Below are 25,999 nucleotides of genomic sequence, written 5' to 3'. Positions count from 1 at the left end.
ATTTGGAAGACTAGCAATGTCTGCCCCTCTGCTACTAACCTCAGTACAATAAATGTGATGGGCAATAATAACTTAAGTGAATAGAGTGTCCATGGAAAGGCTTTTGGTATGGAGGAGACTCAAATGTATTTATTCGCTGTGGGGAGTGATCTGGTTGAGAGTCGGGAGACCCAAGGTAAAGAGGGAGTAGAAGAGATTACAGATATGGTTGGCTCTGAGTCAGGTGGAAAGGCAGTCACAATGACTAAAGATACGTGGGCAGAGCGGCAGGTGGAATTCAGAAGAATTCAAGGATTTCAGGTGCAGTGCTTTCTCATTTCTCTGTGCGGGCTGGCCCTCCTCAGTTGATGGCAACTTCATCCTTCCAGTTGCTCAGGACAAAATCCTTGGTGTCATCTTAATTCCTCTCTTTCCCTTATGCCCCACATCCAATTCGTCAGGTGATCCCACTAGCTCTACCTTTAAAATGTCTCCACAATCCAACCACTTTTCACCATGCCAACTGCTGCCATCCTGGTTTGAGCTGTCGTCGTCTACCTGGGTTACTGCAGTAGCACCCTGACGAGTCTCATTACTCCCCCACCTCACCACGGTCCGTTCTCAACACAACAGCCAAAGGGTCCTGTGAAAATGTAAGAAAAAGCCAAGCATTCCTCTGCGAAAGCCCTTCAAGCATTTCTCACTTCACTCAGATTAAAAGCCAGTCTTTACAGTGGTAAACAGCCTTCCCAATGTCCCCTCTCTGACCCTTTGATTGAAAACTACAACTACCCTTTCTCATTCTCCACTCATCCCCCAATATATAGCACTCCCTTACACGTCCCTATTTTTTAATAGGATGATTACTTTCTAATTCACTAACTATTTGTTATAGTTAATGTCTATTTTCTCACTGAGTGGGACTTTTTATTTCTTTTATTCACTGTTATACCTCAGTGGTACAGTGACTGGCCCATGGTAAATTCTCAATACATTTTTTTTTTTTTTTGAGTTGGAGGAGGATTGGCAGCAGGGTAACTGTTTCAAGACGCAGCTTGATTACTGTGGGGAAAAGGAAAATTTTGCTGATGTGTGAAGAGTAAATAGATGGCCAAGATCCTGAGTGTTGTGACTTCTTTAAGAGTCTTTTCTACTGAGTGCTTTTTCATTGTTCTTGTTAAGTCTACACTTAGCATGGTCCTGACCTGGGACTTTGAAGATGGGTAAAGTCTGGACTCCCAGAGCCCTTCAGCTCTTTGAAGCTATCTGTGCACTGAAAAGAGAAAGCTTGGTTCCACATATTGCCTTTCTTCTCCTCAGTGAGGTGAAAACAGTTGAAGTCATTGAACTCCCACGGGAAAATGAGAGCTCCCTTGGTTGACTTACTAGGTTCTTTTGCTCTCTCATGAGATAATTTCTGTAAAAGCATTTGTAGATACTAAAATGCTACACATATGTATGGGATTGTCGTCATTGTTGCCATCCCTGTGTGTGAAGTCTTCTGAAGCAAGGCCAGGCTGAGGCATGACAACACCTCAGGTGACACGTCCTACACGTTGCCCATTGGCTTTCTGACCGAGGGAACTACGAGGAGCTGCACACATACAGCTGTAGCAAGAACCAGTGGGAAGCTGAGCCTCTGTGTATCTCCTTTCAGCTCAGTCTGATTCCTTGGAGGCCTATAGCTCTGAGCTAGTTTCGTGTCCCTGTGGAAGAAGTACCCTTCCACGTGTAGGTACCCAAACTGGGCATCAGAACCTAGTTTAAGGGGCTAACAGCTCAGATCTGAGGCTGAGTTGGCAGCATCCTGGCTCCCACCCAACACCTTGGGGTGACCTTCCTTCACAAGATCCCTCTTAAGAGATTGCCCACCATCCCTGGAGGACACACACCCTCTACCTTATTCTTTTCCTGTTTCACTGAACAGCGTGACAAGACTAAGAGAGAAAATGGGCCTTTGAATGTTTAGACAAACTAAAACAATATAACAGTAAAAATAAAGCAAAACAAACAAAAACCCCCAAAGCATGCACCTCTTCTGAAAACAGACTCCTTGCCTCTCCCTTATCTCCGTATCCCTAGCCCAGGGATCCTGTAAGCCTTTTGTTTCCCCAGAAGATTCTCCAGAGCCTCTTCAGCCTTATAGATTGTTTTCCTCCCGATGTAAGGTCAGTAATGAGAACTTGGCAGGCGAAGGATTCAAATAGGTCAGGAGGTGCTTGTGGCTTTTCTCGGGCTTGTTTTCCACAGCCCATTCTAGCCTGCAACATACTTCTCAAGACTAAGTTGGCTGCAGATCTAACCCACGGTGAGAGGCCGCCACTGAGGGCAGCGTTTCAGACAAGCAGGCTTCCTGAAGCACAGCGCCCGGGTGTTTCCTTACACACGCACACGCACACACACACACACACAGACACACACAGCAGCAGCATTGGGGATCTTCATCGAGAACAGATGTTGTTATCCACGGGTGCCAGCCACGTGTCATGCACGGCAATTTCTTCTGCTGAGCTCCTGGCAACTGTGTTTTTCTTTTCTTCTCCCCTCCCTCCGCCTCCCACCCCCTTTTCCTACCCCCTGCACCCACCACATGAACAAATTCCCTCCTGATTCATGCCGGGCCAGCCTCATATTTGTGTTGTTGTTATTGTTATTGCAAACATTAGATGCTTCCAAAGCTGGAAAATAATGAAAAGAAAAGAGAAAAAGAAACCACAGCAACCCCCCAAAGAAAACATGTTCTAACCAAGGAATGAACAATACTTCATGCATGAGAAGCATCTTCCTACCTCTCCAAACTCAGCTACAGAATCTAAGCTCCAAATTCCAACACATGAAAAAACAAATTCATCCAGGTTTTTGTTTTTGTTTCTTTTCTTTTTTCTTTCTTGTTTTTTCCGTATGAGCCTCATACCGTCTCTCAATCTAAAAGCTTGCTGCTCCCCCCGATGGCTAGGATTTGTACAAGTGTCATGTCTTCCTTTTCCGACTTACACCATGGTTACTAAACTCTGATCACTTCTTCAGCTCCATTTATTCACTTCTTCACTTAAAAGAATATTTTTTGAGTGCCTATTCCATGGCACGATTACAAAACTGAATGTGTTCCCAACACGGGGTGTGCAATCAAAGTAAAAGATTAAATTGCTACCCCATGCGTATTAACACAAAGATATGAACTAAGTGACATGGACACACAGAGAATTAAGCAAATAATGTGCCTTAATTATGTGGAGAAGATCTTATAGATAGGTACCTACATGAAGTGGGTTTTGAAGGATGAACTGATGGAAAGCCACAGATGGGAAAGGAAGTGGCATGATGCAGTCATCAGGTTTTTCTGTAATCTGCATAACAAATCCCCGAGGATCGATGTCCTTTAATAACAGCATGTATTTCTCATTTATGCCTTTGTAGGTTGACTAAAGTGGTTCTGTTTTAGGTTATGCTTTAGATTTGCTCCACGTGTCTCCAAAGGCATGCCAGGACACGCAAAATCCCTGGTCAAATGTAGCATGTGTTCCAGACACTCACATTCCACTGATCAAGGCAAAGGACATGGCTAGATGAAAAATTAGTAGGAAGGAGAATTACAGTCTGCTGGCAGTGAAGTCATTGCAAAGGAAGAGAGAGTGAAAGGAACGGTGGCCATAGAATATCAGCCAGTCAGCAAACATTTGTTATAGTCACATTCACTCCAGCGTATGCCCAGTCACTCCAAAAGTCTTATCCAGTCACCATATCAGGCTTCACATCTAGACTGCCGTGACTTCACATCAGGTCACGATGCAGCTTCTCTTCATCGGGAGCCCAGTGTACTAAAATCACAAGTTCTCTGCCTTCCACACACCCGATGGGCAAAGTAGAACAGAAACATGACAACTACAGTAAACATCTTCCGAGGAGAATAGTGAGGCAGAAAACAGTCACTGGTCCACAACAATTCTGAAATATCTCTGAAGAAAGCTGCAGAAACTCCTGCTCTAAGAGTAGGGAGTGCTACTCATTTAATAGTTTTTGATTAATCCCTGGGTATAGCTCCCAAGTTCGTTGTCCCTTCATGGCTCTTGGCTGTGCTGTCTTGGAAGTTCTCCCTTTTCCATTATCCTCTTGGGTCACAAAAACAGAGCATGGGAGGACATCCCCCTATTAGAAGCTAAGTAGCTTCCTCAGCCTGCTTTCCCCTGTGTCCCCTAGAATATAGGGCACCCGAAACTCATTTTATGTTCTCTAAAAGTAAGTCTCTTTTAATCTAAGATGATGGTACTTTTGGCTGTTCAACTCTCACACACTTTATTGATTTTATATTTATTCACCTTCAGTTGAATCCATATTCCAAGAGCTATCCTCACAAGTATTTTCAAGATGTGACTCTTTCTATAGATTTAATTATAGGTGTTCTCTGAGTTTATGAGCTTCTCGGGGACAAAGTTCCTAGTCTCTTTTCTGTGAGTCATTTTGTTCAGCGGCAAGGCTGTCCTAGGTGCCCACTCTAATTCAGTCTTCACAAATGATGTAATGGTCCCCGCCTTGATTTGGTCTTTGCCTGAGGTTGTCTTAACTTCCGTCTTAGACAGCCTTCTCACACAAAGCATTATTCCGTTTTATCTTTGGCTGGTTGGAAATGAGAAACAGCTTTGTTTTTTGGTACTACAAGACCTAGAATTTCTAGTGCGCTAAAGTCCCTGTCAATTCTGCTGGCAAAGCAGCAACCTTTTCTGAGCTCATCTCTTCTTGCACTACCTTATCAAAAGAAGGTAGCAACCACTAACTAACCCTATTTAAAGCACTATTCTTCTTTAAATCTTCTTTACGAAAAGTCAATAGGCGGTTAAGTCAATTTTCTGACCTACAAGTTGTAACTTCCCTCACAACCACAGGAAACATTTAATCAAATATTTTGTCACTACATAATGAGCTATTCCATTTTTACAGCTTCCTAAAACAGTTCCTTTGCTTCCTGATACACCATGCTAGAACGAATCCCACACATATTAGATTTTTATGTGGCAGTACCCCACTTCTGATACCGATTTTTGAATTAGTCAAGCGTTGCCATGATAATGTCATATAACAAACAACCCTGTAATACCAGTGGTACATCACAGAAAATATTATCAGTCTATGCAGTGAAACTGATTAAGGGAACATGAATGAGTGTGGAATGAATCTGAGGTTAAAGAGGTATGCTAGGGTAAATCACTCAGGCTCTTGTGTGCCAGCAAGCCAGCGAGTTTGGACTTCATCCTGTAGCCAGTATTGAACTAATGGAGGCTTATAAATAGAATATGAATTAATCAGCATAGGCTATGGTCACAGATTAACTCTAAAATCTCAGTAACTTAACATGACAAAGAATGCATTTCTCACTTATGAAAAGTCTGGTGGAACTCTCTAGAGCACCCATCTCTCTCTTCCACATTATTCCCCTGTTCACTCAAAATGTGGTCTCCAAGGCTGCCTCCAAAGAGGCAGAGAAGAAATAGAGAGACCAGTAACCTGTGAGTCCCTTGGACCACAATGAATGCCTCCTTTCTGCTTGCCTTCCCATTGCTGTGACCTCAAACCACTACACACGAGGCAGGGAAACACGAGGAAACACACAGGTAACAGGTGAGCATGAAATGTCTCTGTCACAGAGAAAAGATGCTGGGACTTACATTTTAGGAAGAAAATCCTGGTGGCAAATTCTGACCATGAAAGTCAGCACCTTATCTTCTCTCATCTGAACTAATGTAACAGCCACCTCACTGAACTGAGGAAGTGGAAAGAGACGAGACAGAAGAGGCTGAATACAAAACTATTTCTGCAACAGAGCGGTGAATATTTGGATGTTGGGTGTGACGATGGGAGAGGAGCTGAAGATGAAGTTAACTGGATTGGAGGCGGTGTGGATGATGATACCTGAGCTTGCTTCTCACACTATTTCAGTTTGCTGTGAGATACGCTCAGCTAACAATTTACTGACACATAATGTTTAAACATCTACTGTGGGGAACAAAGAGAAGAGCTGATTCATGTCTATGCAGTTGTAAGTGTGTGCTATTTGTGTATTGGTCGGTGTACCTATTTTGGATGGTTAGAGAGGCTTCTAGAAGGCAGGGGGCATGTTTCATTCTTATGTGTTTATACCCATCCCCCACAATCTAGTTTAATATTAAACATTCCATAAATAGTCAATAAGTATTCACATTTGGCTAAGTGATGCTTTTTTTATTCTCTTCTTTAACTGCTCTCGACGTATATTATTTGGTAAATTTCCTATGCATTGAATCTGCAATATTGTGGTTCAGAACTAGAGTTAGTACTTTATTTTTAAATTTATATTTTAATTAGAGAAATCAAGTAGTAAATTGAATATGCATCCAGATGTGAAAGATCCTGCACACACAGAGATGAAATCCACTCCCTGATGTCCCCTCCCTTATGAGCTGGTTTGAAAGTTTAAAATGCTTCAGTTTAATTTTCACCTCTATTGCTCATTCCTCAAGTGACCTTGGGGCACAGCCCTTTGTCTCATTTTCCCCATCAGTGGAATAGGGATACTCATATTCATCTGCCTCACCAGGCAATGTGAGGACTAATTAAAAATAAGATTAGATTCAACTGAAGGCTTTCTAATGTGAGAAATATTAAACAGCATGTTTGTAATGCTGTTAGGTCTCTGGCCGTGGAACCACTTATTACCCTGATGACACTGTAGCTGAGTTGAGACCTACCTAGCTTGTTGGCCTTACTCCCCTGTCCTGGTTTCATGCCCTATGGGCCCAGCCTGAGGGCCAGAACCATCCAGAATTGCCTAGTAACTGATAGCAGAAGTCAATGATCTTTTACTTCTTTGGACTCCTGTGAGAGCTGCTTGCTACCTGTCCTCCTCTTACCTCTTTTCACGTTTCCTTTTTTTCCAGACAGGCTCTCTAGGAATTCTTTCGGCTATTTCAGTAAAAATAGCTAGGTTAATAAACTCACTAAATAAGGTGTGTATGTTAGTCTGCTCATGTTGCTATAACAAAATACCCCAGAGTGGGGAATTTAAACAACGACCATTTATTTCTCACGGCCCTGGAAGCTGGGAAGTCCCAGATCAAGGTGCTGGATGACTCAGTTTCTTAGTGAGGGCTCTCTTCCTGCTGTGCACATGGCTACCTTCTCACTGTGTCTTTATGTGACAGAGAGAGGAAGCTCTGGTTTCTCTTATAAAGATACTAATCCCATCACGAGAGTCCCACCCTCACTATAACCTCTCAATTACCTCCCAAAGGCCTCACCTCCAAATACCATCATGGTGGGACTTCAACATATGCATTTCGGGGGAACACTGTTCTGTTCATAACCACATCTATTTTGCTCATGTTCACTTCACCTGGGCAACAAAATATCCTGATACATAGAACTGGGTTTTCCAGGTTTTTTGTTTCTTTTTCTTTCTTTCTTTTTTTTTTTTTAATAAGTAGCTACCTCCACTACGTAATTTTGGAGGTGCTATGTGTGCTCCTATTTCTCCCTCAAATACTTATCTCCTCCATGTAGCTCCAAAGTCCTAAACTTTCCACATTTAGTTCTTTGCCTTAATGTTTTACCTTTTATTTGGTAGTAGACTCAGATTTGTCATTGACCCCTCAGTATGTGCGCTGTTTTTCAGAAGGGTAGGAGAATGCAGATACTATGATAGGAACAGATACATTGGTGGCGGGAGTGGGTTAGAGGGAGCAGAATTCATCATGAAGGTGGCGATAATGGGGGGGGGGAGACCAGGGGATTAAAGACAAACTTTGAAACGGCATTGTTGCCATACCTCAGCTATCAACAATAGAACGTAGAGAGATTATTAGTTATTTCAGATAACTTTGCTTATGGATTTTGCCTGCCTGAGCTATGTTACGTGTAGATATTCTGCCCCATAGTTGGGCAAGGTGACTGATAAGGTCCCTGGGATCGCTGGTCATCGTTAACAGACAGGAAGAATGACCAGGTTACCTAACAGCCACTGCTGGGAGGGCCACTCTGCACCTTCACAGACAAAGATCTATCAACACACACAGTATTCAGGCTTACCACACTCAGGAAACAAACAAAAGATTGTTCCTGGTCTCGGTAACTCTAGTGAGTGTTTATTCTATGCCAAGTGCATACGATGGGGGATTATTATCATCCCTGTCTTACTAATGAGGAAACTGAGGGGCTGCATTTACGTCCAAATGTGGGACTAGTCAATGAACCCCAGCGGTCTGATTCCAGAACCCCTGTTCTTAAACTGGCAGGAAGATTAAAAACAAAACAACACATAAACTAGGAATGCAGGACTGTTAGAAAACTCAACAGAGAGATGACCACGGGATGCTGGCCACCTGTGAGGACACCTCCCTGGGCTTTAAAGCTTTAAGCCAGAGAAAGAGGAAGCACGCCAACGAAGCCTGCTTCGCCAGGATCGGAGACCAAGGAAATGAGACTAGAGAACATGTTGTGAAATAGATGCGGCCGCTCCATGGGTGAGTGAGTAAGATACACAGACAAGCATCCCGTAGATAAAGGGAACGTAAACAAGACACTTGTGCAGAGAATAGGTTCCATATGAGTGAAAGTGAGACTGGACGGGTCGACCAATTAACGGAGAACAGAACAGCCGGGCTGACAACCCAGGATGGCGTGACAGGTTCAGTATGAGAACCACAATCATCAGCCACACAACTGGAGCTGTTCAGAGACACAGGAACTCAAAATTAGACCAGGACTGAAAGAAACAAGACTATTGGCAAGAAAATATACTAGAATAAACATGACACCTCCCTCCTGCCATTCCTCAACTCGGCTGGACCTGGATGTCACTGGGGGTGATAAAATAGTCATGTCTAAGTTATGGGGAAAGCCTGGCAGAAACCAGGCAGGAGAGAAAATGTGTGGACCTTCTAGGCCCGTGTTTATATGGAAAAAGAAACTGTGCCTAGTGTCTCAGTGTGAGATACTACAGGACTTGGTGACTGATCAGCTCTATTTCCAGTGACCCAGTCCTTAGATTCAGTAGGGATTCTTTCCAGCTCTTGTTTTATAAGCAAAGTTTTTGAGAAAAGCTTATCATGATTTGAATACTCAAAATGTCATCGCTAAACCTTTGTCTCCAGGGGTCTTCTACCCAAACATGACCATTTGCCAAGTCCTGACAACTTTCCTTCACAATACCCCTTCTTATCTGCTTTTGCCTGTTCCACACAACAACGAGTCAGTTCCGGTCTTCTCAGTTCCTCTCTGCGTGAGGTCAACTACCTGCTCTGGACCCCGCCATTTCTCTCCTGAACAGTCTCCACTGTCTCCAGATCCAACCTTTGAAGCACAACTTTTATATCGTGTTCTTCTGCTCAAAGAAAGAACACCCTTCTGTTGCTCCCTGTTGTCTTCAGGAGAAGGTCTAGAATCCTGTGGTTGGAGATATTGACTTACTTCCAAACTCGAGCCATTAATACTTGAGGCAGAAAACCACAGATACATCTTTGCTTTTTCCATCTGAAATCTTGCTTTATATGTGCCCTCCTGCTGGGATTTTTCTCCCTACTTCTCCACCCAACTCCTATTCATCCTCAATGACTAAGCCCAATCCCACATACGCCATAAAGCCTTTCTGAAATGTCCCAGCTCCTTTCCTATTCGGAACGTCTATAGCTCTTAGCAGGGTCATTAATTACTTTGGGAATGAATCCCCCCTTGGCTTGTGGTTTCTTTCCTATTGTCTCAGATGCTATCCAGATTCGGCCTCATTCGGTGCTGATGCCAGCAAAGCTTCTTGTAAGGCAAAGACTGGCATGCATAGAACCTACTGTGCTGCTTTGTACATAGGGGTACACCCTGTGTCGATCAGAGATGCCAGGATTCCAGCAACTAGCCCCATGCCTGGCTCATAGGGTATGTTTTGAAGTTAAATATCCTAGATGGTACATCTCTCATGGATTTCTGTGACACTGCCTTTTCCTCAGATGGAAAGTGGCTACTTCACGCCCATAGTTTTAGTGAGGGATTGGACCAGGTGTGCAGTATTGAGAAGTGGAGAGGGAGATGCCATTTTTACATGATAATGCTGAAGGCAGCGTGGACCCATCAGGATGGTTATAGCACCGGCCTGTACATCAGGTGGTGTCTCTACAGCTTTTCTGCAGACAGATTCTTTATAGCTCTGGTCCTTGGTTTTTTCATCTGTAAAATGGGCGTGATAATAACACGTACCTCAGTGGGTTATTGTGAGGGTTCCACAAGGTCTTGAGTGCAACCTTGTAGTACAGAGCCTTATATACAGCAAATGCCATATATAAATGAAAATAGGCTCTTGCTCCTATGTGATCATTCGTAGTTTGTAAAACTATTTTACTTTAGGTTCATTCTTTATGTCTGGAGCTTCTAGAGAAATTATATATGTATGTGTGTGTCTGTATCAAATAAAAGCACATATTTTAATGTTATATGTCTGTAATATAAATATTACACAGACATATATCTTATATATGAAAAGTATATGTACCTATATCATACATGAACCATATTTATGTGTATGTGTGTGCATACATATGCATACATACATATTACATATATGTGAAAGAAAGAAAACGGGACAAAACAATTGCTGTGCATTATACCCTGCCAATGGACACTTCTGAAGATCCAAAGCAGTGTGTGGATTTAGTTTAACCCCAAAGTGAAGTCTTTGCGACGAGCTGGGTGTGGTATCAGAATGACAGAAGGCTTTGCCAACCACCTTGATTTCCTAAAGCAGGTCTTCCCACCCTAGGAGTTTCTGCTTTCTTCTCAAAATTTCTCTCAGTGTCTCGATTGCTGAGGAAGAGAGGGAGAAAGAGAGAGAGGGAGCGATGGAGGAAGGGAGGAGGGAAGGCATGAGAGAGAATGGGACAGAAAAAAAAAATAGGATGCTCAGCAAACAGCAGGAGGGCCAAGAAAAATATTTAATCCAAACAATGAATATTGTCGTTCCCTCCCACAGTCTGCATTCCCGGTCATCTTCCACTGGCAGACGTGGGCAGCCAAGAAATGCCGAGCTACCTGGCATGAATGCGTGTGGTGGGGCCGTGGGCTGGGGGGTGAGCGCGCCTGGCGGAGGGTACGGTGGTGTCTCCATCCCGTGGCCAGCTCAGGCCTGCCTCAACCTCCCATGAACTGCAGCCTGGCTAAGGAACCAAGAGACAGAGGGAGGAAAGGGCTCACAGTCAGAGCAGGAATCACAGTCTGCCCTGGGCCTTCTTCCCAGATGCACGTACCTTTCTACCCCTGTCCCCCAGCTGCAGGTTTTCCACCTCTGACGCCTCCTTCCCCTCCCAGAGCTGTGGGAGCCCTTGAACAGCACGCGCAGCTTTGTGGGTGTCATATGGGGCGTGGTCTTAGCATAACAGCTGGCAGAGGGCCAAGCGCGGAGGGGCTGAGTGATGCCCACCTCCAGAGTGGCAAGGTGCCTGCAGTGGCCTGAAATGTTGCGATTTCCTTCTTCTGAATCTTGAAGTTTGGTTCTATAAGAATTTACTGTTAGCGCACCTCTACCTGGAAGGTCGTCCTGAGCGATTTTCAGGTGATGTTTTAGAGAGAGTAATTGATAGTGAGAGCAGATACCTGGGGAGGCCAGGGAACGAGATAGAGAAAACCTTCCTTATCTTAGAGGAAGAGCAAGAGGAGTGGAAAGAAAAACCATTCCGCCTTTGTAGCTCGTAAAGTTGATCGGTATCTATGAGGGTCACTCACCAGCTGTCTGTTGGGTACCTACTCTGGTGTGTCAGGCATTGTGCTGATACAGGGGCCTGAGGGAAGGGGCCAGGGGTAGGAAAGGCAACGACGCGAAAGCGGGCCTGTCCCCATGTCCCCTTCCAGAGTTCAAGCCTCTTGTGTTCAACGTTTCCATCTCTGACCTTGAAACCCAGTCGGTGGGCTCCACTTAGCTGGAGAGGAGGCGGAAAACTCCTGGAACAAACGATTGTTAATCCATTCCTGTTTTAAAGAAGACAGCCAAGTGCCATGCAACAAACTGTGGCGGGAGAGCTTGCCAGCCACTGGGCCACTCCCGCCATGAAAACAACAAAAACCAAATCGTGAGAATGAATGGGCCCACCAGCCTCGCAAGGGAGACCGGAATGAGGCCTCACAGCACATTCTTGTCAGTTCTTGCTGGGAGCCCGAGCACAGACGCTGCTGCATTAAAAACACCAGTACACCGGGAACCCAGCAGTCAGGACACCTGGAGAACTGCTGCCATGGTCACCAGATAGCGTCTTGGGGAGGGGCCCAGTCTGGCTGGGAAGGAGGGAGGATGGCCCTGCCATGAAATCCGAGTTTGAGAGCAAAACAGTTGGGAATCACTGTCATAAAATCTACACTAGCCGACCCCGCAGGACCGGTGGCTCCAGAGGAAAGGCAAAGCATGGAGGATGCGAGTGAGAGTGATGGAAGAGGAGAAAAACGGTTTCAGGATTTTTGTTTGCTAAGGACATGGAGTTGGGGTTTGGTTTGATACCGAGGGGCCAGGCAGTGACCTCATGAGTGGTTATGGAGATTTGGGGACTAAATCAGATGGTGGCAGGGAGTGGATGCTGTCACAGCATTGTGCAGGTTTGGTAAGGGTCGGGGGAGATAGGGCCAGGGTCTTACCCTAGGCGAGACCTCTGGGTCGCAGGACGGCCAGTAGCAGCAGCATTTCTCTACGGGCCAGGTCGCAGGTTTACAGGAGGGCTGTGCCATTTTATTTTTAAGCCCCCTAAGATAGTGTGACAAGGACCTGTGGAAGAATGTTCTCTTCTCCTGGCTGTCTCTTCAGAAGCTGGCCTCTGACTTTGAGCAGATGTTGTTCTGGCAGACAAATGCAGACTCTCCGTGAATACTCCCCGCCCCATCTTCACCTTTCGGGGCTCTAACTCCCCCGACCCCCGCCCCGCACCCACTGTGGAGGTGGATGAGAAGCTCCCGGGCCATGTTGGGCTAAGACGAGAGGCTCCGTGGGGGAGCAGGTTGGTGTCTGTTTGTAAGTGAGGTGGTGAGTCTGCTGGGCACGAAAGGGGCTGCGAGCAGGTTAGTTTTGGCTGAACAGCAAGTCACAGAGAGTCTTCTCACCTTCCTGTTTGCCTGTGGTGCACGTCAGGGAAGAGCTGTCAGGGATGGTTTGGGGTTTTTCAGAGGCTGAGACAACCGTCACCACGATGGTTTTGAGGAGAGCCCTACTTTCCAGAAGCCAGTCAGGCCGTTCTTCCTCTGTTTTGATGAGTTCCAGACCCATTTCCCTTGTCACCTGACTCTCCCTCATGACTCAGACGGATGTATTTCTGGTGTAAATGAATGGGGCAGGAGGCTCACAGGGATGGCAGCTTCTATGGCTTTGGCTCTAAAGCGTCGGTGGCAGAATCTTGAAGTTTTTCTAGCCAGAGTCTCTATGGCGGGAACTCAGAGTCTCTATGGCGGGAACTCAGACACTGACCCGCACCTGCAGAAGCAAAGGCTATGTTCCTAACGCCTTCACACAACCAGGATTCATTGAGTGCATACTGGGGGCGGCTTGTGTGTTAAGCATTTTACCTCTATTTGCTCATTTATTCCTTACAACCACCCTCCAAGGTAGGTGTTATTCTCATTCACGAACGAGGACACTGCTGTTTAAAGAAGCCAGTAACTTGCTCGGCTTCAAATAGTAGGTAAGGGGCAGAGCAGTGATCTGGGCATAGGTTCATCTAACACCATACCCCATGCCCTTAGTCACCATACTGCACAGCCCTAATCATTTTCCTGGGCAGGAGCTATTAAGCTCTGGGTACCTTGAAGCAGATGAAAATATGATGGGTCAAAGAAGTCATTTGACCTTATTCTGTTTGCTTTTCTTTTTCCATCTCAATTGGTTCCAACTATTTCTTTCAGAAGAGATTTTATTTTTGCACTCCTTGGTGATACCTGTTCTGAGACGGTGCTTTGGTTTTGCTGTCAGATAAAATAAGCTGCTTATAACTAGGCTTCTCTTTCATTCAGACTCTGTAAAAGTGCACATTTGCTTTTCTTTCTGTGAGGGCCTGGTGGCTTGCACAGGCAGAGATTTCAAGCCTTACACGGAAACTACAAGCCCTCACATGGACCAGAAAAGCACAATAGGCCACCAGACGAGACCCCAAATCCTGATCCCTCTCTTGGGGTCACCAAACAAGGCTGCTTCCTTCTGCCCACCCAACAGAATGTGTGCCACCCTTGCCTTTCTTTCACCTACGTCTTGCCTATCTATTGTTTGTAGAGTAGACCCTTGGCCTTCAAGAGAACACTCGCTGCAGTTTCAACCGTTAGCTGGTAATCCGGTAGGTCCTTCCTATCTTAGTGATTAATGCTTTGCCAAAGCTTGAGTTTGAATCATAGAGACTTCAGGGCTGCTAGGCGGAAGCAAACCTCGTGGTTCCAAGTGAGCCAATCTACCTGTGTAGCAACACCGCATGACTATGTCATTGCATAGCAGTCCTCGCAAAGGCAGTCGTGTTAAAATACTTACAGAGTCACTTCAAAGTCCCCTGCCTTGCAAAGGCCCCAGACCTGGGCCCCTATTCCCGGTCAGCTGTTAACACCCAGCCACCTATTACAGATATGGGCAAACATTTCTAGGACAGCCGTGGTTTCAGTGCCTCCTTTGTCTGCTCTGGTTTTCAGCTTCTTTTTTGTGTTTTGGCCTCTGGTGATTTTCTTTCTTTTCCTATTATCCCAGCTGTAGAACTGGGAGGATATTGTTAAATTTGATCCAATAATTTTGGGGTTATTATGGAAGGAGAACATTTAGCTAGTAGATTCTACTATCTGTTCCTACTCAGAAATGAATGTACACCAATACTACACCTAGTAGAATACTGCAATAGATTATATGTGTATATGCACATATAATTCCATGAAATAGGTTATATGTATATATACCCATATAATCTATTTCAATTCCAGTGTCTGTCTTTAGTGTTTATATCAAGAAAAGAAACAGAAAAGGACTACATGCCCAAAGAAATTCCACCTGTGTCTAAGTTATGTGATTCTTATAAAGTAACATGCCTCGTAAATTTTCTAGAGGAGAGGAATAATAAAAAGGAAGGATCTGGTCATTAAGTATGCTAAGGAAATGTAGTTGACCATCATCAGATTTATTTATTTGTTGAAAACGTAGCATGCTTCTGGCACTGAACTAGTCTCTGGGACTAAATAGAGTGTTAGACCCTGAGCCCTTGATCACACACTCAGAGAATTAAGTCCTCTCACACCCATGTATGGACCACGTGTCCCACAGTAACGCAGAGACAGGGCGAGCTCTCTGGGTCCAGGAAGCCGGATGAGATTTTCCAGATGAGACTGTATCTAAGAAACTCTTTCTGCTCAATCCATCTCAGAGTATCTGCCTATTTTAATTTTACATTTTCCGAGAAGACTGTCTCAAACCCACAAATGTGAGATCCTTGGCACCACCCACCCCAAGGGGTGAACACTGGAGAGTGGGATGAGTTCATTTCCTCTTCCCTCAGATGACTGCAGTGAGCAGAAAAACTCCTGGCTTTAACATTCTAGGGCCAGAAATAAATGTTTCTGGGTTTCAGGCATCTGCTGATAGGATGGAAGCTTGGTGTTGCTTCCTCCAGGGGAAATCAGCCTGTAGGGAAATACGGGCCGACCAAGCCCTAGGACTAGAAGGAACTATAATGCCAGGTAGCTTGCAATGATATCTATGACCTTTTCTTCGTCTCTGTGTTGGATCTCTGGGTTTACTTCACGATTAGTGCTCCTACACCTAAGCCCTTTTTATAGAGGTGCCAAAGAAATTTGTTACCCAGCATTCCCAATAAATTAGTGGGATCATTACATCACGGTGGCCTGGTATAGTAGAAGGAACATCAGATCGAGAATCAAGAAATGTGGGCTCTGTTCCCAGGACTGCCACTAACTAGTCTTGCAAGCAAGACATTTCACCTATTAAGGCTCCATTTCATCGTTAGTAAAATGAGAGTTTTGTGCTCAGTGGTCTTCAAGGCTCCATCTAGCCTGAGAATTTCATGTATATGGCCCTCAAAAACATAGCAAATGTGTTCTGGTCGTTAGGGTCCCTGATGGGGCCTGAAAGGCCTCCCAAGTTTTGCCCCTGAGATTCTAAGAGTCCTCATGGAGAAGCCCAACAGTACGGACACAGTAGGCAGCCCCACGCCATGAAAGGAGAATGAGAATCAGGCCAGAGGTCACCATTCAGCCCTGGAAAAAGGGCTTCTTTGGGGCTTGGTGCAACCTAACCAATATCTTAGAAACAGGTGCCGTCCGATTTATCATTCATGTAACTGGAGGGGACTGATGGGAAATGATGTGGGAGAAAGAAAATGTGTTAGGCATTCGGCAAAAACTTATTTATATCTTCCCCTCGTCTAAAACCCTCCTCAAGACAATAACTCAGGATTCTGGCCTGTGCCTTACCTATGGGGATCTCACTTCTGACTGAGATACCAACCTGTAGGTTAGAAGTCCGTAACTAACCTTTCTAAAACATCAATGCCGTCATGAGTTCTGTTGCAAGCTGTCCAAGAGAAATGTTCTTCATCTAATTTGAGTAGTAGAGGTATTATCAGCCAGTCAGCTGGAGATGATGGAACTCTTCCTGAGGGCGGGCCCTGTGATGGGCAGCTTGGGACCCCCCCCCACCTGTTTTCCCTTTCTTCTTCCACTTACATAGTTTCCTCCGGCTCCTCTTCCTCCCTCTATCATTCTAAACTCTCCTTCATAGTGGCTAGCTTTAGCAGTGAGCCCCTGGAAGCTCAGGAGAGAACAGCTTCGACCCCAGAAATCTGGATTAGGCTCTTCTCTCCTGAGCTCATATATGTGCTGGCTCTCATCACACGAAAGATAAGCCCCCTTATCTCTCAAGGGCTAGAGCCGTGTTTTACTTATTCATTTACATGTCACTATATGCCTGGCACGTGTAGGTGTGGAATAAACAATGTCAACTGATTGAATGAATGACAACGTCTGTAGACAACAGACAGCCCCACCACCTCTATCTCTAACTCCCCTGAAGAGCCTTCAACAGAAAATATCACCAGATGATCAACATCTAGAAATTATCTTTACTTTTGAGAAGTTTCCAAAGTAGAGGAGGTAGGATAGGCTGACAGCCCTTCCTCTTCGTACTCCATCACTTACATGAAGCCATTTATTTGGCCACCTCAACTACCTGGAACACAGCTGGCATGGAGAGGGTGGCAAGACATGCCTTCCTGTGACACTTAGAATAGGTATCATCAAGCTCATACGTCATAAGAAGAGTAACCCAGACCCTCTCAGATTTAGCTATTTAAGTATAATTCTAAGAAGCTTGATGCTGGCTCAAAGATAAATGACACATGGGTGTGTGTGTGTGTGTGTGTGTGTGTGTGCGCGTGTGTGTTGGACAAACCTTATCTAGTGAAGGGTAAATAAATGGCCCAATGCACAGAGCTTCCCTGTAAGTAACAATGAAGTGTTCAGGTTGGTGACTTTGTATTCTGGAAGTTATCAAAAGGCAAGGAAATAGGCATTTTATCAAGGTTTTATTCTTTCGTCAAAACCGTTAAAATGAAAATGAAAAAGTAGCTCCTAAAGGAATAAGGTTCAGGTATTTGAGAAACACACTTCGTTTTCTGATGTTACAGGATAAATAAGGTAGGCATGTAGGTAGCGTGTCACCCAAGGTCATGGTCACACTGTACAGAGAAACCCCGCCTCGTACGCTCCCTTGGGAAATTTCCTGAGGGGAAGAGTGACATCCCAAATCTGACACCTGTCAGTTACTGAGATTTAGATCTCCTAGTTGCCATCCAGTCTTCAGAGGCTTACAAAACTTTGGATCAATTAGTCATTTTTCCCTCCCTAGTTTTTCCATTGTAATTTTGGACTCAAGCTGTCAAGCTTCCCAGGAGCCTGTTGCCATAGGAGTCTCTGTTTGTTTAGGGTGGAGAAGTTGTTTTTGGCAGGTTGGGGGAGGAGCAATTAATTCTAATAGGTATATAGTAAATTAAAGACTTAGGTCTTTTCAACCTTTTCTCTGTATTTCTGCTCCTTTTTATAACTCCCCTTCTCTTCCCAGATGACCTTTTAAGAGCAGAAAAGAAGCAACTTCTAGAAATCATGTCTGACCTATGCAATAGAAGTTCAGTGAGACCCAGAGAAAGTGAAAATAGTGGGTGGTCCCAGACTGCCTATCACAGGACCCACTGGTCGCCTAGACCATTTCTGCTTTTTTCAAGGTATCTTCCCTAATGTTCTCGCGAAGAGAAGCCATCCTTGGAGAGGACTTTGGAAAGAAAACTTCCCCAGTATTTTTTTTCTTTTACTAATCCATTCAAATGTTTAAGGTGTTCTTATGAAAAGCAAGATCTTCCTTAGCTCTTCCTTTAATCCACCATACTGAAACCACACATATATATGTAGGGAAAGTATTTTGGGTGGTCTTTGGATTTTTATAGACAATTGCATGAAAAAGAAAGAAGGAACAGATTAAGCTTTGCCAGTGAGTCAGTCGGGGTTGGAGGAAAAGGGAACAGATGCCATGTTAGATGAGGAAATACGCTCCAAACACTTGAAACAGAAAAAGAAAACTCCAGGGAATCGCAGCAGGGCCCAAGAGCATCGAAAGGTGTTAAGGATGCAGCCAGTTGTATTTTCAGCCTTATTATTTGGCTGCAGTGATGGACCCAAGTCCTGATGGTGTACTTATTCCAAGTTCTCTGAGCCAGAGGAACTGGCTCCAGTGTTAAAGACAAATGCTCATCTCGGAATCTTTGTCTTTTATCCCAGTGAGGCCAGTGTTGAAAACAGAATTCATTTTCACTTCCTGCTCTCCACTGATATTGTCGTGCAGCTGTGTGACAGCTGTGGAGTTCCACCCCACAAGTAGCAGCTTTTTAGTGATTGGCAAACTGGTACACATCTGGAATGATGTTCAAATGACCTCAGGACCCCATAGAGTAAATCAAAACACTGAAGTAATATCTTGGATGAGCCTGTTCTGGATATAACTCAAGTGCCGAAAATTATTTAATGGCCATTTTTTGAGTTTAGTGATCTAACTCCTCAAAGTACAGCAAAAATAGGGAACAGTCCTTCTAGCTGATATTTAAGAAGCGTGGGGGAGATAAAGTGATTTGAACATGGAATTGGAAAGGTGGCCTCAGAACTCAAGAGTCTGTTGAGTCTTGTGGTCTAAGGAGTCCGACCACGAGATGTTTCTGAGGCTTTGCCGTTGGGCATCTGCTCAGGATGGGGAGCAGCAAATGTGATTGAGTAGGTGGGCTGGCTGATGTACCTTCCAGAATGCTGGGGTCATTGTTTCCCGCCAGGAGTGGTTCTAGAGAAACAATGCATTGGGCTGCTGAGCTATTTTTTAACCGCTTGTTGCTATTCTTATCATGCATTCCATTTTGGGGTGAAACACTCCATTAACTCTGGTTTGGTCTGGGCCCCTTTCCCATTTTGGTTCCTGTTAACTTGCAGCAGTAACAGGAGTGGATGGAAACAGTTCAGCTTGCTCTGCTCTATCCCTGTGTCTAGCTGCTGTGTGTGCAGAGGTGGACGTACATGTGGGACTCTGTCTGCTCCAGAACTGGCCTTCCAAATCCTAGGACCACTGCCGTCTGGACAGATATCATTTGAGCCTTCAGAGCACCCAGGATCACTAGGGTCTAGCTATAAGTACAAGCACCAGCAGAAGGGGTGGAAATTATGATCCTTAATTGGTGAGAATGAGCAAAAAGCTAAGATACATGACTTCTAAGGCCAAGCTCTGCTTGACCCGAGCTGGGTGGCCAAGGGCAATTTTTTATCATTTCTATGCACCTCTGTTTCCTCACTGAGAAAATAGGACTTTGAAAGCCAACCCTGCCTGATGCACAGGTTTTTTTTCTGATGATGAAGATTCAAAATATGTGAAGCTGTTTTGAAACCTATATGACACAAGGGCCTATTATTACAAGAAGATAAAACCGTCCATCAAGGAGTTCAAATGAACCATTTTGGACCCCAGAGTAGGCCAGGAGCAGGGGCTACAGGTGAAATTTGACAATTCCTTAGGCTCAATGGTCTTATCTTGAGACTTTTCAACTTCTTGAGAATGTTAGGGCAATTGTGTCCTTCCCCTTGGGTGCTTTTCCATAGTATCTCTTGAGTCTCACGAATTATGTTGGGGTGGGGGTGAGAGGGGCAGTAGGGTGAGGTACAGTGAAGCTGGCCTTGGGCACTGAACTCCCACCTCCTTGCCAGCCTTTCCAAGCAGATGGTTGGTGTGATACTATCAACAATCGGGCCTATTGCCATTACGATGGGGGCGACTGCTGCTCTTCCACACTCTCCTCCAAGAAGGTAAGTGAGAGCACCTGGGATGGGGGGGTTAGGGGGGTAGAGGGCGGCAACTCCAGGAATAAAGTCAAGTGCTTTGACTAGCTTTCCTTCATGGTGTATCATAATTGGTTTCTATTCCGCAGTCAAGAAGAGGGAATTATAATGACCAAACATTGGAGTTTCTAAAATGACAGGATTAAGGGTAGTGGTTTTTAGGACAGATTCTTGGAAAGTACTAATTCTCTAATCGTCAGTCTAGTAACTCCTTCAGAAAAGCCATGGCTTTTGCTATTGAAAGACTCATACCTACTTACCATTGTCCAGGAAACATCTCTGTAGGCAGGGAATAATAGCCTCCACGCCTTGGGGAAGCAGGATTACCAATGAAGTGACATCCAATTATTAATCGTCATAATTAAATTAATCCTGTAAGTGTATTAGAAGCATACTGCAGTCAGGTGTTGAGTGGCCGCCATAAACTACCTGAAGCACTTCTTGGACCATCATGTCCTGAACAGTAGTCCTTTTCTCGATGCCCTTTATCCCAATTGCTCTGGGATTCTATTAAAGTAGCAGATACACTTAAACTAAGCCTATAAAATTCAATAGGCTGAAATTGCAATAATGTGGATAAAAAACCAAGTTCTCCAAAGATGCTATGTTGGCCAGTTTGATGAATCAGAAATAGGCAGAAGATGGACATGTCTCTATAGTAAAGAGGTGACCTATATGATCACCTCTCCACAGACCTGAATACCTCTGATGCGAATGGCTACCATTTCCTAACGGCTCACTATGTGCCAGGCACTGTGCTCACCACTTATGCAAATTTACTTAATGCAGACCACTCAGGGGCTCAAAGGCCACAACTCAATTTGGCTCTCTTTGCTCAAAAAATCCCATAAATCCCCAAACCGAGAGAAACGGATCGTGTGCTTGGATTGTGGGTCAGAAGTCACGCCAGCTAGTTCCTGTTCTCACTTGTGGAAAGTAACTGGTCCAAGTTCTGTACTCCGGAAGGCACGATCCCTTAGGAAGAAAGCAAGCAATTCTCTCCCCGTCGCCATCTCTGCACCCAGCAAATCTCGGATTTGTCTTTAATGGATTCCAGTGACTGTGGCCGGCACACACAAGAATCAGGGTGGAAACGGCACTTCACCCCCCCATTGACTCCAAAATCTCATTTTTCTTTGTTTGTGAAAATATGCAGGGAAATTTCCCCAAACACCCCCACCCATTCCCCAGCCCATGTGCCCAATCACCAAGTTCATCTCTTCAATGTACTTGGACTATTAACAGATGCCTGTTTTTATCTCATTGGACTGCCCGTGCTCAAAGGACAGGATCGCTGCCACTTTTACATCATGTGTCCCAAATGCCCAACTCTCTCTGAAGTTAGTTATTGACACCCCCAAAGTATTTTTATCTGTTGCATAGCCGTGCAAGCAGGTAGAGAGCTTTTTCTGGACCATCTCTGGCGTGAAGGAGAGGTAATTACATAACAGGAAGGCAATCCAGCCACAACCAGTGGGTAGAGAGATGCATTGTTTGACGAAACCACAGTGTGTCCTGGATTCAAGACGGGTGAAACCTCACGTTTATGAAGATGGCAGAGATGATCTTATTGCCCCAAAACACCAGGGAGCAGGAGTCATAGAGCTAGCCTGTACAGCCGTGGTTTTTCAAATAGTTTGCCATCACTCGTAGTTACGTTACCCAACTTCTCTTGGCCTTCCCCGGGACAAGAAAATACCAACATTCGTCTTACTTCACAGGGATTTTGTGACAATAATAATAGCAGCAAAAACATTAACAGCAGAAATTTTAGATATTAGTGGTAACATTAGCAGTCGTAGCAGCAGGAGTCATAGGTACCTGGAAATGGGTGTTTTATACCCATCATCTTATTTAAGTCACACACACCCCCCCTGGGGTAGTTACTGTTGTCCTGCTCATTTCATAACCTATGAAAAACATGAATCAAGGAAGGTTTACTTTGCCTAACGACAAAGTCAGCGAGAGAACCGAGTGTCCATTTCAGTGCTGTGATATTAACACATAATCCCACACTTCTCCAGGACCAAGCGAGAAAAGTGACACCTAGTTGAAAAGGGTAACGCCTGGCACCAAAATGCATTATTGCACCTGTTCTTTGATCCCCTCCAGGTCATCCCATTTGCTGCTGACTGTGACCTGGATGAATGCACCTGCCGAGACCCCAAGGCGGAAGAAAATCAGTAACTGTGGAATCCAGCCCTCCTCCCACTGCCCTGGAGGCAGAAAGAAAGAGAGGCCTCCACACAAGGAAACAGCAGGGGAATGAAGGAGAAAGTTCGTGAAATGAAGGAGGAGGAGCATGAAGGAGCTTACAAAGAATACAGGAGGAGGTGTATGGGGGCCAGCTGTTGCACCAAGTAGCTCAGTTAGGAAAGAATCATGGGCAAAGGGTTCTTCAAAGAGGCAGCTGATAAAAAGTAGAAGGAGAAATACGATAGGTGTACAAGGACCCTCCTCTCTCATTTATATTCTCTCCAACCCCATCCTCAACTCCTGCTTTACTCCTGACTCTGAACCCTGCTAACTCTTCAGCCCCACCCGACTTATAAATCAGTACCAAAATCCTAGAAGAGAAGGGGCCGGGGACACTCTTCATACCCATTTTGAATGAATTGCCACCTTTCAGGGCTCATCTACTCGAAACTGGCTCTCTCCCTTTCTTTTGTGTAGTCTCCCTTAGTAATAATGAGGTTAGTTATTCTTTATAAGTATTTAAACATAATTATATAAATATATTATATATATTATATTTTTTGCTGTCTACTAAGCTAAAAAAGTATCCATTGTTCCACACATGCTGCTGTGAAGTTCACATCCCAAATAAATGCTTTTGGTTTGAGGGTTTGAGGACCGAAAGACAAGTCCTCCTGCCATCTTTCTCTGATGGGCACTGGCAGGTCAAGAGGGAAGTGGAGAAGGAGAGAGAGATTAGATGGACTTCTTCTTCTATGCTAATGTGTCAGCTAATCATCTTCTTCTATGCTGATGTGTCAGCTAATCATTTTTTTATGAACTGGAAGCTGGGCCCACTTTGAGGAAATGGGGGGGGGGGGTTGGAATGATGATTCCAAGAGGGATGGAAAGTTGGGTGGGAGTACCCGTTGGTGATGGGCCCAGGACAGCTAGCCCATGGTTCTTGAGTATCCATCCAAGAAGAATATATTAACTTCTCCTCCCTTCCAGGAACTCTTAGTTGGAGTTGGTGGGACCCAGGATTTTCCACACTTCCCCATGTGCTGTGTCAAGTGTGGCTCTCCGCCAGCCAGCCACTCAACAAGTTTGTATTAGGGCTCATTCTCCCATCACCAGAATTACAGCAACTCACACATTCCTCGAACTTGGCCTGTGGTCTCACTACTTCTGAGTCCCCAAGCCTGGCTGTCACTCACAGCCACATGACCAATTATTGATTTTCCAGGAAAGAAAAGGTTATGGAAATGACATAGGGAAAGGCGGGAGGAGATGGAAGAGTAGGCAGCGGTGGGGAAGCCAATGGAAACCAGAGAGAGGGGAGAGGTCAGGATAAATCAGGACAGAAGGATGAAATGCATCAAAGAGACTCAGCCTCATTCCAAGTCTCCAAAGCAGATCAAAGAGATCCTTGGAATAGCACAGAAACAGGTAAATTCTATTCAAATGTGACAGATCACATCTATGACCCAGAGATTTCGATTTGAGTGAGCTATGGAAACACGTGGAGCGAGGGTGACACTCTGTGGGGAGAGAGAAGAATTTCAACTATTTAGGGTCCATTTTGTTATTCTTTCTTGTTCAGTCGATAGACTGTACACACATCAGCCTGCCTGCCTCTACGTCCCAGACTTACTTCTTTTGCACCAGGGCTTTTGTTGTTGCATTTCTTAGCAACAGTTTCTAGATTAGGCCTTGGGGAAAGAGAGTAAGGAGCCAATTTCTTGTTCAACACCAATGTTTATCATCTCTGGCTTGAAGCTTGAAGCTTGTCTCCCTCCAAGCTTCTTCTCCAAAGGAAGCCAAGAACAGGCAAAAATTAGAGTGCCACCTTGGCCTTTCTGGACTGTCCACTCTTTGGCTCTGATCACATGTTGTCTACACTCCCATCAATACTGAATCAGTGGCCTTGCAAATAGGAAGAGGAAATATTACTGACCACTATCTTGAGCCAGACTTCATGTAGGAAAGAACGATATTCTGGAATGGAATGAAAAGGGTAAGGGGATATACACATATTTATATTTGGGGCTACGCAACGAGGGTGGCAAAGTTATTGGGGAAAGGAAAGAACAGAGTTTGCCCATCCAAACAACTTTCATCTTCTCTATTTGTAGCCATAAGGGACATGATGGGCTACAAACTATTTACTGTCTGAGTTCACTTTTAGTGCCCCCAAGAAGAGAATAAATATTTATATCTGGGATTCTGGTAGGCTTCCATATGGAAAGAGCAATGGAAAAGTTTGGATTCTCCATTAAAAAAAAAAAAAAAGATGTGAAATTGTTTTCCTGGGGAGAGTATCCAAATTCCTCGAAGGGTGTCAAGCTCTGTGTAGGGGATCCTGCCTTGTCTGAGACCCACGCAGTAGACTCGTTACCCTGGGCGAGTGGGCATTGCCAGCTCAGGAAGGCTGCAGCCTCCCCACAAGAATACGGAGCCTGTGATTTGTGCCAGCGTGGGTCTGCGCTCAGTTTCTCCACAGGCATAACAGGAACATTTCTTTTTCATACTTCATTTTAACATATTGTATTCTCTGTTGGAGATACCCGCAATTCACCACTGCCCGGGAAAGGTGAGCAGACAGTTTCTGTGGTGTGTGGAAAGCCCCTCAGCCTGAAGCTTACCCAGCCTTCATCAGCTTCATCATTAACAGACAGAAGGTTCTTTCAGCCCTTGTCCCTGAGACCTAGTGTTTTCAGCTCCTCGGGTCGCTAATAAAGTTGAAGGACTTTGGATATCAGCTTACACTTGCTCCACGTGATTGCATTCTGCTGCTCTTACCCACTCATGGGGGGCACGGATGGCCTTTCATCTGTTTCTTTGTTCCCAAATCACTCCTCTGCTTCCTCTTTTTCCTAGTAACTAGCTAGGACTCTGGTGCCCAGGTTGCCCAGGACTAGTTAACCTGGCTGATTAGTGTGACAGCCTCCGATTGGAGAGACGAGAGCACAGAGTGAGGAGAATGGGCAGCTGGCAAGTTTGTATGTGAAAGAAAAGAGCTGTTCTTAATTCTCTCCTTTCCTTCCCTCCGTTACAAGGCGTTGGACTTGACACTTTGTTAGATTACTATTAAGCGCGTCAGCACCCCATGGGGATGGTTTGATTGGGAACACAGTGAAAGGAGCTGATCTACTGTATTGTACCGTAAAACAGCTATAGCCAATTATTTGTAAGATTGTACGATGTTCATTAAAAAATTAGCACACAAAATGGGAGGTGTCCTTGCTGTCATTTTTTTTGTTTCAATCATTCCGTCACTTCCAAATCGCTTGCCATTTGCTTGTGCCAGGTGCAAACATTCGTGATCCGTCGATTGACTCATCGTTTCTTTCAGTTACGCAGAAACTATTCTATTAAGTAAATTGTATGTGTCAGGAAGAGCAACAGGAAAGTTCAGCAGGAGAGATGACATGGACAAAAGCAGAGGACACAACACTAA

General features: G+C 44.8%; 1 protein-coding gene across 2 annotated transcripts in view; it reads left to right on the top strand.

The window, feature by feature from the left end:
* The window catches only part of PAPPA2 (pappalysin 2), a gene marked incomplete at both ends in the record, with an annotated part of 217,242 nt that extends 194,691 nt beyond the window's left edge, over positions 1-22,551 (top strand). For both annotated transcript variants that reach the window (XM_081025226.1, XM_081025225.1), the window contains 2 exons: positions 20,233-20,331; positions 22,477-22,551. In XM_081025226.1, the coding sequence (XP_080881352.1) occupies positions 20,233-20,331; positions 22,477-22,551 (174 nt within the window). The remainder of the gene's footprint in view (positions 1-20,232; positions 20,332-22,476) is intronic.
* Positions 22,552-25,999: the final 3,448 nt, after the last annotated feature.

The sequence above is a fragment of the Rhinolophus hipposideros genome (assembly GCF_964194185.1).
Source record: "Rhinolophus hipposideros genome assembly, chromosome: 19".
Taxonomy (NCBI): Eukaryota; Metazoa; Chordata; class Mammalia; order Chiroptera; family Rhinolophidae; genus Rhinolophus; species Rhinolophus hipposideros.
The sequence above is the reverse complement of the archived record's forward strand: the minus strand, read 5'-3'. Positions and strand labels throughout refer to the sequence as shown.